Source organism: Betta splendens, chromosome 21, assembly GCF_900634795.4.
Source record: "Betta splendens chromosome 21, fBetSpl5.4, whole genome shotgun sequence".
NCBI lineage: Eukaryota > Metazoa > Chordata > Actinopteri > Anabantiformes > Osphronemidae > Betta > Betta splendens.
Window position 1 is genome coordinate 10204574 of NC_040899.1, and position 12245 is coordinate 10216818.

The 12245-nt window shown below is 47.7% G+C and overlaps 1 protein-coding gene across 5 annotated transcripts in view; it reads left to right on the top strand.

The window, feature by feature from the left end:
• The window catches only part of dip2a (disco-interacting protein 2 homolog A), a 48899-nt gene extending 36674 nt beyond the window's left edge, over positions 1-12225 (top strand). For 3 of the 5 annotated variants that reach the window (XM_029136331.3, XM_029136334.3, XM_029136337.3), the window contains 31 exons: positions 465-662; positions 764-855; positions 1056-1166; positions 2046-2169; positions 2252-2361; positions 2453-2555; positions 2957-3021; positions 3321-3414; positions 3505-3624; positions 3789-3903; positions 4395-4534; positions 4675-4811; positions 4919-4999; positions 5268-5395; positions 5488-5602; positions 5707-6009; positions 6139-6219; positions 6298-6415; positions 6507-6628; positions 6733-6844; positions 6944-7053; positions 7189-7319; positions 7414-7582; positions 7730-7900; positions 8266-8295; positions 9183-9244; positions 9344-9401; positions 9538-9612; positions 9699-9873; positions 10098-10221; positions 10301-12225. In XM_029136331.3, the coding sequence (XP_028992164.1) occupies positions 465-662; positions 764-855; positions 1056-1166; positions 2046-2169; positions 2252-2361; positions 2453-2555; positions 2957-3021; positions 3321-3414; positions 3505-3624; positions 3789-3903; positions 4395-4534; positions 4675-4811; positions 4919-4999; positions 5268-5395; positions 5488-5602; positions 5707-6009; positions 6139-6219; positions 6298-6415; positions 6507-6628; positions 6733-6844; positions 6944-7053; positions 7189-7319; positions 7414-7582; positions 7730-7900; positions 8266-8295; positions 9183-9244; positions 9344-9401; positions 9538-9612; positions 9699-9873; positions 10098-10221; positions 10301-10553 (3827 nt within the window). In that variant the 3' untranslated portion in view covers positions 10554-12225. The remainder of the gene's footprint in view (positions 1-464; positions 663-763; positions 856-1055; positions 1167-2045; positions 2170-2251; positions 2362-2452; positions 2556-2956; positions 3022-3320; positions 3415-3504; positions 3625-3788; positions 3904-4394; positions 4535-4674; positions 4812-4918; positions 5000-5267; positions 5396-5487; positions 5603-5706; positions 6010-6138; positions 6220-6297; positions 6416-6506; positions 6629-6732; positions 6845-6943; positions 7054-7188; positions 7320-7413; positions 7583-7729; positions 7901-8265; positions 8296-9182; positions 9245-9343; positions 9402-9537; positions 9613-9698; positions 9874-10097; positions 10222-10300) is intronic. The other 2 variants (XM_029136332.3, XM_029136335.3) reach the window with 1 other exon arrangement.
• Positions 12226-12245: the final 20 nt, after the last annotated feature.

A 12245-nucleotide genomic window follows, 5' to 3' on the forward strand; every position in this document is an offset into this window, starting at 1 on the left:
TCGTCAAATTGTTATTGCAGCTGGGATAACAGAGTCCCCCCCCCCCACGCCTCCCAAGTAAACAGCCGAGACACACTTTTAGATTAGCGCTTGTTATTCTGTCTCCGGTCGGAGCTGGCGCCACCAGGTGTGCAGTGGCAGCGGTTAGGGCGCAGCCCTGTCCGACTATTTCCTGCGTTCCTACCAGCCCGTGGTGGGTTTGTGGGTGGTACTCTGCCAGGCTGAATAAACACGGTGCAAACGAGGAAGCAGCGGGGTTAGTCGTACATCAGCAGGTAAAGCCTGCCTGACTCTGTGACTATGAGCACAAATAAACTCACAAAGCCCTAATAGGAGTCAGCTGATCGCTACCTGTTCCTGACGGAGGTGCTCACGTGCTTTTCTTGCTTCCTGGTGTTTTCACAATAGTTTCGTCTGCTACATAGTACAAAGTGTTCTGATTATTCTAATTCCTAATTATTTAGTCCAGCAGCCAGATCCCAACCAGCCGAAGGCAGAAGGGCAGCAGATGGGTCCGCTGGAGGGAGAGCCTCTCGGGGTGGTCACCAACTGGCCCCCTTCGCTACCAGCAGCCTTACAGAGGTGGGGTACCACTCAGCCGAAGAGTCCCTGCCTCACGGCACTCGACAACGCCGGCAAACCAGTCTACACGCTCACCTATGGTTAGTATCAGCCTGCGGGTACAAATGCTCAGGAAGCACTGCTTTACATTTCGGGGCGAGGGAATCAAAGTAAACATTTGACTGTGTGCTCTCCTCTGTAGGTAAACTGTGGACCCGCAGTCAGAAGCTGGCCTACACTCTGCTTAACAAGCTGAGCACCAGGAACGAGCCTCTGCTCATGCCTGGAGACAGAGTGAGTCACGACATGAAGCCGTGTCCAGTCACGGACAACCGCACATTCCTCGGATTTCAGACATTAGGATGTTGCTACTAAGAAGATTTTCAGGAAGTGCTGAAAAGACTGAGTTGTGTGCTTGAGTTTCCATGTGTCTACGTAAAACGGTCGGTCATGACATCACATTGTGACTTGTTCCGTCTGTGACACGCCTGTAGGTTGCACTCGTGTTCCCTAACAACGACCCGGTGATGTTCATGGTGGCCTTCTACGGCTGTCTCCTGGCAGAGCTAGTTCCCGTGCCTATCGAAGTGCCGCTGACCAGAAAGGTAATGTGCGTGTGAACTGTGAAGATCAGTAGTGACCCCTGCTGGATGTTTGACCAATTATCAAATGAATGTCCGTCGGTTAAGTTGTGATTCATTTCAATATTCCTGAAAATCCTGAAAGTCAATCACTAGAACATCTTGTGATTACTGCAGCAGCAGATGCACTTTCTTTCGGTGTTATGATGCATTTCCATCACACCCCTGATCTTAAACGGAACTAAATTTATCCATGTTAGTTTTGCAGGATGAATATTAATGCTGTTCTTCATTGGCCTTTGTAAACATGCTTTTGGCAGATGCTGCGCTGTAATTAATGAGATCTGAATGAGGCGAAATGATGTTTAATCCCAGACAAACCATTAGATCACAGGCCGACTGTTCTCGGGCGTCGCAAGCTCATTCACTCACTCCGGCAGCATCTCATTCTCATCCCCTTCCTCCTTCGTTAGTCTTCTATTGTGTCCTCCGTCTTCCTCCTTTACTCAGTATCTCCCACAGTCGCGGTGTGTCTGCTGTAGTGGGGTTTGCTCAGCGTGAGTCTAGCTGTAAGCTAATTTGCACAGCCAATCAAATATGAGTGAGTTTGTGTCAGATGTTGGCTTTCGCTCCTGCGATGATCGGGCTTTGATGCTCAGCAGTAGAGTTTTTAATAGTGATTGGCTGTCACTCTGCTTTCATACCTGCTGCTGCTTTGATGTGTGATGCTCCCGTGTTTTAAGCTCCTATTTTTCCCCTTTCTCTGTTACAATTCCCACATCCCTTAGCACATGTTTCCTCACTGCTTTTATGTTGGTAATAGTACTTTTTTTTGCGGCGAGCACTGCTTGTCAGAGTTTGTCAGCATCACCCTGATTGCGTTCGTCCCTTTGGGTCCCTCAGGACGCAGGGAGTCAACAGATCGGCTTTCTGCTGGGCAGCTGTGGCGTCACGCTGGCCCTGACCACTGATGCTTGTCAGAAAGGCCTGCCTAAAGCACAAACAGGGGAGGTGGCAACTTTTAAAGGTACAGCCTGCTTCGTTTTCACGCCGCCTCTGGGTCTGTAAAGCGCTTTGGGGTTGGACTGATCTCAGGTCTGTTTCTGCAGGCTGGCCACGGTTGCTGTGGTTTGTGACCGATGGAAAGCACGTCGTAAAGCCTCCGAAGGACTGGCATCCTCCAGTACGCGAAGCAAGCAATGACATAGCCTACATAGAGGTCGGTGTACTTTTACTGATATTATCCATTAAACAAATATAGATGCTGCTGTTGATTGTAATAATTGTGGTCTATGTTTTTTTCTATCCAGTATAAAACCAGCAAGGAGGGAAGCACCATGGGGATCACAGTGTCCCATTCAGCCATGTTGGCCCACTGTCACGCACTCACACAGGCCTGTGGCTACACAGAGGGTGAGGACACTTCATTTCTGGATTAACCCTCACACTTTTTTGGCTTGTTTGTTATTTGAAGCCTTTCTCACGTTGCTGATTACAGTCTGATAAATGATATCTGCTCACTGGGTTGTGTTTCCTTTTGTAAGACCTGCGTTGGGTCTGTTTAAAAATAAACCTAATGTAAGAAACCTTCTTTCTACCAGTGTCCCAGTTTTATCCTAAATAGCGTGTAGCTGCGCTGAAGGCCCCTAAAGACAGTCCAGGTCTGACTGAAGCCTGGTTCACTCCTCTCAGTCTGGATTAGCTCTCCATCACGGAGCTTGTTATGCGTTATTTTACCAAAAATATGATTTATATTGCAATAAATATCCCAAACCCTTTTTTCCTCTAACCTCTCATCTGCAATCTCTTTGCAGCTGAGACCATAACAAACGTCCTGGACTTCAAGCGAGAGGCCGGCTTGTGGCATGGTGTTCTCACTGTAAGTGGTTCTCCACTAATAAGAGCGTTATATAATCACCAAGCCAAGAGATCCGTGCTCCGGTTGATGATTTATCTGACGTCCTCGCACTGAGGACTTAATCAGTATGTTAATGGGCTCAACTAATGAGGTCTTGATGGGCAGAAACCTTTTTATCTCAGAGTTTGAAACCCGTGTCATCAAACACAGAACAAGAGTTTGTGAACTGTGTGGATTCACACAAATTCAATGGATAGAGTGAAACAGCAGCATTGTGCTGCACACTGAGCTTGTCTGACGCTTGTTTGCTTCTGTGGCAGAGTGTCATGAATCGGATGCATGTGATAAGCATCCCTTACTCCTTGATGAAAGTCAACCCCTTGTCCTGGATACAGAAGGTCCACACGTTCAAAGGTAAAAGAAAATAATAATAAAGTAAAAGGACAGGATAGCAGCGGGCCTGAATACATGTCCCATATCCTTGTTTGTTTGTCCCCTGCACAGCACGGGTAGCAGTGGTGAAGTCGAGGGACATGCACTGGTCTCTGCTGGCCCAAAGAGACCAGAGAGACATCAGCCTGAGCTCGCTGCGCATGCTGATTGTGGCCGACGGAGCGAACCCATGTGAGTCCACCTGCACTTCTCAAACAGCCTGCAGTCACAAGAGATTATGGTGAAATGCTTGCTTGGATTTGCTTGTATAGCTGACCGTGTGTGTGTGTGTGCGTGTGTGCGTGTGTGCGTGTGTGTGTGTGTGTGTGTGTGTGTGTGTGTGTGTGTCACCACAGGGTCGATATCCTCCTGCGACGCCTTCCTCAATGTCTTCCAGGCACGTGGGCTACGACCTGAGGTGATCTGTCCATGTGCCAGCTCTTCAGAAGCCATGACCGTCGCCATCCGCAGGTGACCTGCTGTTACTGCAACAGAACAAAGCAACCTGTCACCACTCTGCATTACGTGCCTTACGTTGTGTCACAGCGTGTTTGTAAATCCTGCAGGAAGAGGTTGATGAGGCATGCTTCTATACCAGGAACGCAGGCTTTGGAGTGTTTTGAAGTTCTCCCTGATCGTGGAGCTCAGTCATGCAGGAAAATCACGATGACAGACAGAATGAAAACATGTGCTCTACACAGTGTATTTATAAAATAAATACAGTCTAGAAATTTAGAAATGGAGCCTATGCATCGTAGATTCCAAGGGTTGTCATGTGCCACCAGAAGGTTATTTGTTTCCGTTTCAGATGTTAGTTCTTCTATAAAAAGGCTGATATTCAGAAGCAGTTGGCTGACTTTTTTAAAATGATCACCCTAAAACCAGCTTGCACGTTTAGCTCCGCATGACAGTGTTGCTTTCTGACAACCGTGGATGTGATTGTGTTGACACCTGTCCTGCAGACCTCCGGAGATGGGCGTTCCTCCTCCGGGGAAGGCGGTGTTGTCTATGGGCGGGCTGAGCCACAGTGTGATCCGCGTGGACACGGAGGAGAAGCTCTCCGTGCTCACGGTGCAGGACGTGGGGCAGGTCATGCCTGGAGGTACAGCTTTGCTGTGTTTGTTAATGCTCTGTTAAAGGTCTTTTTAGACAGTAATAGCGTGATTTAAATCAATATGCAAACAGTGCCGTGAATATTATTTCATCCTTTTGATGCCGGATCTGGTCCTTGTGTGTCTCCAGCGGTGGTTTGTGTGGTGCGGGTGGAGGGGACGCCGTACCTCTGTCAGACAGACGAGGTGGGAGAGATCTGCGTGAGCTCAGGCAGCATCGGCGTGGCTTACTACGGCCTCCCCGGCATGACCAAGAACGTCTTTGAGGTCCGTGTGTGTTTCATCCAGTCTCCAGGTTCACGTGTACCTCTAATAAAGTATGGGGCAGTGATAGTTTTTCTGTCCATTCATCCCTGTGTCTCCTCCTGTTGCAGACCATCCCTGTGACATCGTCTGGTGTTCCCATCAGCGACAGACCCTTCACCAGGACCTCACTGCTGGGTTTTGTGGGACCAGTAAGCATATTGCATATTGACTTAAATGTCTTTTTTACCTCTGAGGTTCAGTTTGTTGGATTTTTGTCAGCACAGTTTTTTAGTTTTTTTCAAATCTTATAAAGTCTTAGCATTATACTAACATTTTACCAACAATAAGCAGTACATCGGTACTTCACAGGCTGAACTGTACAGTGTCTGTGAAGTGAGCAGTGTATTACATTTACACTGGGTGAAATAAGTCAACCTGTCTGTGTGTGTGTGTGTGTGTGCTCGCTGTGACCCCCAGGACAGCCTTGTGTTTGTAGTGGGGAAGATGGATGGGCTGATGGTGGTCAGTGGGCGGAGACACAACGCTGACGACGTTGTTGCCACGGCGCTGGCCGTGGAGCCCATGAAGTTTGTGTACAGGGGGAGGTAAAGGAAGCCAAACGACGACTTCGTATGCCGTATGCTTTTAATAGAATGTGTGCAATAAGCTGAGACTTGTTTCGCACCGTGTGTTCCAGGATAGCAGTGTTCTCCGTCTCGGTGCTGCATGACGAGAGGATCGTTGTCGTAGCAGAGCAGAGGCCGGACGCCTCTGAAGAAGACAGCTTCCAGTGGATGAGCCGTGTGCTTCAGGTGCTTTTTGTTAACATGCAAATCATCTGCCCTTATGTAATGGTGCTAATTGCATCATGCACTGTTTCTCAAGGCAAACGTTTAAGTTGACATATTGTTTGCAGGCTATCGACAGCATCCACCAGGTGGGGGTGTACTGCCTGGCTCTGGTGCCTGCCAACACGCTTCCTAAAGCGCCGCTGGGCGGCATCCACATATCCGAGACCAAACAGCGCTTCCTGGAGGGCGCCCTGCACCCATGCAATGTCCTCATGTGCCCCCACACGTGCGTCACCAACCTCCCGAAGCCGAGACAAAAGCAGCCGGAGGTCGGCCCTGCTTCTATGATAGTGGGGAACCTGGTGGCAGGCAAGAGGATAGCACAGGCCTGTGGGCGAGACGTGGCACAGCTGGAGGACAATGAGCAGGCACGTGTCCATGCAGCCATTAACAGAGGACTTTATTCATCATTCAATCATTGACATCTGTCACAGTGCATGCAGCCAGTTAGCTTTGAGTTCTCTGTACTTACAGCAGTTTGTGTTTTTCTCCAATAGTTCCTGTACATACAGGATGTGCTACAGTGGAGAGCTCAGGCCACTCCAGACCATTCGCTGTTCCTTGTCCTCAATGCTAAGGTATCCAAGTCAAGTGTAACTCATGACTCATAGTATTTGTTTAATAACATTAATGGTGTTCCTGTCTTTTGCTCTCAGGGAACAGTGGCTAGCACAGCCTCCTGCCTTCAGTTGCACAAGCGGGCCGAGCGAGTGGCCGCAGCATTGATGGGACGCCTGAACACTGGAGACCACGTAGCGCTCGTCTACCCGCCCGGTAAGACATTGTGTCCTCTCTGTCCCTAAAATAGTTGATCTGGTATTAGGTGGAAGATGAAAAAGAAAAAAAATGCAACATTTCTGTGCAGGAATCGACCTGATTGCCACCTTCTACGGCTGCCTGTACGCCGGCTGTGTGCCGGTCACCGTCAGACCCCCGCACCCTCAGAACCTGGCCACCACTCTGCCTACTGTCAAGATGATCGTTGAGGTGACACACAGTTCTCTGGCTCGCCTCAGAAAACTGATTCAATCCTCCTCAACACAGTCGTTGCCTGAACCCTGAGAGTCGTGTCCTGTATTTGTTTCTTAAAGGTCAGCAAGTCCGTGTGTATCCTCACTACCCAAGCAATAATGAAGCTGCTGAGATCCAAAGAGGCTGCCGCCGCTGTGGACGTCAAGAGCTGGCCCATGGTGGTGGACACAGGTGGAACACGCATTCACACACGCCAGCGTCTGTCTTTATGGAGCAGTGTTTGAGTAGAACACAGCTTTACAGCTCCAGCTTTCCTTTCTTGTCCTTCAGATGACCTCCCCAGGAAAAAGAGCCCCCAGATGTACAAGCCTCCCACACCAGAGATGTTAGCCTACCTGGACTTCAGTGTGTCTACGACCGGCATCCTGGCTGGAGTTAAAGTAAGTTGGAGAAGTATTTAGCATATGTCATTATACTGTCGTGCTGTGTACCATGTAGATGACTCAAGGAGGTTTTGTTTATGGAGTTGCCTCTAAAAGCCAGTTAATTCTTGTGTCTCATTTCTTATGCTCTAGATGTCCCACGCTGCCACAAGTGCCTTGTGTCGCTCCATCAAGCTGCAGTGTGAGCTCTACCCCTCCCGGCAGATCGCCATCTGTCTGGACCCCTACTGCGGCCTCGGCTTTGCCCTGTGGTGCCTGTGCAGGTGAACGGCAGTAAAATGAGCAGAGTTAGTAAAAGATCGAAACCCGCCGTTTTTGTGTGTTCTCATTTTGGCTGCTGTCGCGTGTTTGCTGCAGCGTGTACTCGGGCCACCAGTCGATCCTGGTTCCTCCTCTAGAGCTAGAGAGCAACGCGTCGCTGTGGCTCGCTGCAGTCAGCCAGTACAAAGTGCGCGTCACCTTCTGCTCGTACTCGGTCATGGAGATGTGCACCAAGGGCCTGGGAGCACAGACGGAGGCGCTTCGGGTCCGTTTGTCTTTCATTCATGTCCTTTGTGATTATCGAGACAAAGTGAAGATGCTAATGCTAATGCTAATACAGAACCTTCATAACATTACAACCATTAAACACATTACCGAGTTGTCAGTTATGATTCCTGTTTTTCTCCTGCAGTTACGGAATGTGAACCTGTCCTGTGTGCGTACATGCATGGTGGTCGCGGAGGAGAGGCCCAGAATAACCTTGACGCAGTCCTTCTCAAAGATCTTCAAAGACCTGGGGCTCTCGCCGCGGGCCGTCAGCACCACCTTCGGCTGCCGGGTGAACGTGGCCATCTGTTTGCAGGTGAGCGACCGCTGACGGGTTAAGGAGGAGAGGGGTCAAAGGGCACGGTCACTTCTTGTGACCACAGTAATGTCACAGCCTTGAGGGAATTTGAGCTAATAAATGACTTGATTAGATTTTGCTGCGCAAAGTTCGAGGCCACGCAAGAGTTTTTTAACATTATATCTCTACACTAAACTTTACAACCTGTTTGCATTGTTTTACAATTATAAATGTGATGTGATGAGCTTGTCTCAGACCTGTCACTCTGACCTCATCACCTTCCTTTTTTCGGTTTTAATGGTTACGTGTGCAGCGTGTGCATGTGTGTGTCCCTGTACATGAATATAAATACCCATATCTACCATATTTATCTGTCCTGTCAGCCCAACAGGTTAGGAAAGCTGGCTGAGCAGGTACTGTGGGATAAGAGTAGCTGTTTGTTCATCTGGCTGCTGCTGGGTCTGTGTGTGTGTGTGTGTGTGTGTGTGTGTGTGTGTGTGTGTGTGTGTGTGTGTGTGTGTGTGTGTGTGTGTGTGTGTGTGTGTGTGTGTGTGTGTGTGTTGTGTACCTTGCATGAAGTCTAGTTATGTTTCCTTTTCCTTTAGCTTCATGCTGTTACCGTATATATATTGAGCTAGCAGCGCTAACTGATCCGTTTATAGCATACTTTACTGTCATGAACTCTCTCAGTTGTGTCAGCTAATATTGTTATATTTAGGATATATTTAATTATTGCTGTATAAATATTCAGTTTCCCATGAATCCTACATCTACAGCTTTTTGTGAAAATCTATTTTATTACTTTTTTCCTCTCAATATTAAAAATTGAGTTTCAGTTTTTTTTTAATAACAAATCTTTCACCCATTGCCTGGTTGAATGAACGTACAGACCTGCTTTCATCAGTGATGGATTCAGTCTAAATTTGTCTCTGGGTCAAATACTAATCTCTGGGTTGAGTTGCTGCTTGGCTTGGCTCATTGCTAGCTTATGCTATGGCTACACAGAGATGGAAAAACGATGTTTTCCAACAACAATAGTCTGAGAGCAGGAACGATGACATCCCCTACGTTATTTGATAATACTCTATACATCTTTGCTGTCTAGTGCTGTAGCTTCTTATTATCTAACTATCGTAGTCTGGCTGGTTGGCTTCTGGCTGCCTCCTGCTTTGTCAACAGTTGTGTCATAAGCAGCTCCCCCCCCCCCCCCCCCCCCACTCACGAGCCACGAGCAGCATTCCTTAATGTCAGGCCAGCGTGAGTGGCATCATCGACTCATGCCGGGCTCGTTGTTCTGCAGGGTACAGCTGGGCCGGACCCCACCACTGTGTATGTGGACATGAGAGCTCTACGACACGACCGGTAACGAGTTCCACTACACTGACGCAATGATGTGCAGTTATGATGCTACCCAACCTAATATAGTTCAAGCAAATAAAAGTTGTCCTGCTTTTTTCTTAGGGTTCGCCTGGTTGAGAGAGGGTCACCACATAGTTTACCACTGATGGAGTCTGGGAAGGTTCGTCATCACTTACTGTGAACATGCACAAGTGTTAACGCCTGTGTTTGTGCATTGTTGGGCTGATAATTGTATGATGCTGTATAATGGTGGCTCCATCCTTTAACATCTTCATCTTCTGCGTTCGCTGTTGTAGATCCTTCCCGGAGTGAAAGTCATCATTGCCAACACAGAGACTAAAGGGCCACTGGGAGACTCCCACCTCGGAGAAGTGAGTCACAGCGTAAAATCCTAAAGGTGTTAATGATAAACACAGAAGCCATAATCAGTAGATGTGTATATCTGTGTGTGTAATAGGTGTGGGTGAGCAGTCCACACAATGCCACAGGCTACTACACCGTCTATGGGGAGGAGGCGCTGCATGCTGACCACTTCAATACCAAACTCAGCTTTGGTGACACCCAGACTGTGTGGGCGAGGACGGGCTACCTGGGCTTCCTGCGGCGCACTGAGCTCACTGATGCTAGTGGAGGTGAGAGGCGCTCACATGTCTTCTAAATTCTTGTTTCTCTAAACTATTATCTTAAAATGTTATTATGGTAAAGTAGCATCCTAAGCAACTAAAAGATTTTTCTGTGTGTGTGTGTGTGTGTGTGTGTGTGTGTGTGTGTGTGTGTGTGTGTGTGTGTGTGTGTGTGTGTGTGTGTGTGTGTGTGTGTGTGTGTGTGTGTGTGTGTGTGTGTGTGTGTGTGGCAGAGCGCCATGATGCCCTGTATGTGGTGGGTTCTCTTGATGAGACTCTGGAACTGAGGGGAATGAGGTATCATCCGATTGACATCGAGACCTCTGTTATCCGTTCCCACAAGAGCATCGCTGAATGGTGAGAAACCCACATCCGTGTAACTCCAGTAGTTCTTATTTCCTTTGTATTTGAAGTAACCTCCTCTTCCTCCTTTCAGTGCGGTGTTTACTTGGACCAACCTCCTCGTAGTGGTTGTGGAGCTGGAGGGATCTGAGCAGGAGGCTCTGGACCTGGTGGCGCTGGTCACGAACGTGGTGCTGGAGGAGCACTACCTCATCGTAGGGGTGGTGGTCGTGGTCGACCCCGGCGTCATCCCCATCAACTCCCGCGGTGAGAAGCAGCGCATGCACCTCAGAGACGGCTTCCTGGCAGACCAGCTGGATCCCATCTACGTGGCTTACAACATGTGAGGGCTCTGCTGCATCAGAGCGAGACAATAAAAGCGAAGCTCGTCTTAAGCCTGGTGTCAGCGTGGCTTCTGCACAAAGAGCCGAGACGCCCTCTGTATGAGCTCACGGAGGGGAGCTACAGTGTAATATGACGGATGGATGCAAAACGGAGAAAACGTTTCTAAGATGAACACAAACCTCATCTCTGTTTCTCCCTGAGAATTGTTGCCTCAACAAATAATGACTTTTAGAGGAGTTTTGTACGTAGGACATCAACTGACTCTTCAAACCCAGAACTCCTGATTAAAATATAAAACTGCACTGTGCCATTCACATCCTTTGTTGATATTCAGAGTATGAATGCTTGTTGTGGTTGCCACACCCTTGTGCCATTTGGTTGGATCGATGCTAGCACCAAAACCCTGCTCAGACATGTGTCTTGTTCACAAAGCCTCCTGTGCTGTTGGAGGTTTTGTGCTGTGGAGAGAAAACATCGGTCCCGTTGTCATTTCAGATCATGCCTGTACTGTTTGATTGTTCCTGCTACAGGGCGCTTCGGATCATCAACAGATAAGCACAGCTGGTGGAGGGCCGGTTAGTGGTGTTTGCTCATTCCAGCAGTAGGACTTTAGTTTGTATTGTGAGTAACAAAACAAATAATGTTGTCGTTTGACTAAATTGAGTTTTTCTTTATCTGCAGTTATTTTATCTGAACAAAATGCAATAGAAGTGATGTGAAAGATGCTTTGAACGATTTCATACTTTAAGTACGGATCATTTAAAGGCATAAGATGAGGATTCATTATTTCTTACCATTAGCGATGTGCCAAATAATATGAATTAAGCCTTAAGTGTTTGGTAATGGCTGTTTCTATCCCAGCTCCTGTTTAACCTGATTTTGTGGAGCTTGTCAGCTGTTGGGTACAGAAGGAATATGCAGAAGGAGTCTATTTATGGTGAATGACCCGTTTGGCTGAGGTGGATATACTTGATGCAAACATCAGCCATTACAAACACACGCAAACACTCCATGAATATTTGGGCGTTCGTCCTTATTGTCAGATGTGTCGAATGTGTGTTTTATAGCAAATGACTGTAAGGAGTTTGTGATCGGTTTGGGTTTGACACAGAATGTCATAGTCTTATTTCAGGTGAGTGAGGATGAAGACGAGAGGGTTGCATGTATTAGACGAGACAAGTGTGTGCTTGTGTAACACCTTAAGCTCCCGTCTCATCGTCATGACTCTGTAAGGACGAACTTCTCTGTGGGTTCTTTCTTTTTCTATTTGTACATCCCTTCAGAAACAGGCACCCAGCCTGCTGTAAGTATGTACAGGTTTGTGTAAATTATTACCAGACAGGAAGAATAACTGCAAGACTGAATCTAGGATATACGTGAGCTTCTTTCTTAACCAAACGGACCATTTGTGGACGCTGGGAGGAGACGTCTAAGGCCTTGAAAACATTTTCTAGAGCGACAGGACAGTGGGAACTGGCCACTTCAGGATGAGAAGCACATTGAGCTCAGTGAGAAGACAGTTATTCTCTGGTGACTGCCCCGTCCTCCACAGCAGTCCTTTGTTGTGAACAAGGAAAATGACATTTGTCTGATACATGGTTAGTAGTCATTATTTTCATAACATGATTTCTTAATAAATAAAAATGATTTTAACTTAAATTATGACAACCAAGATGTCCTGTCCATGTGTCTAC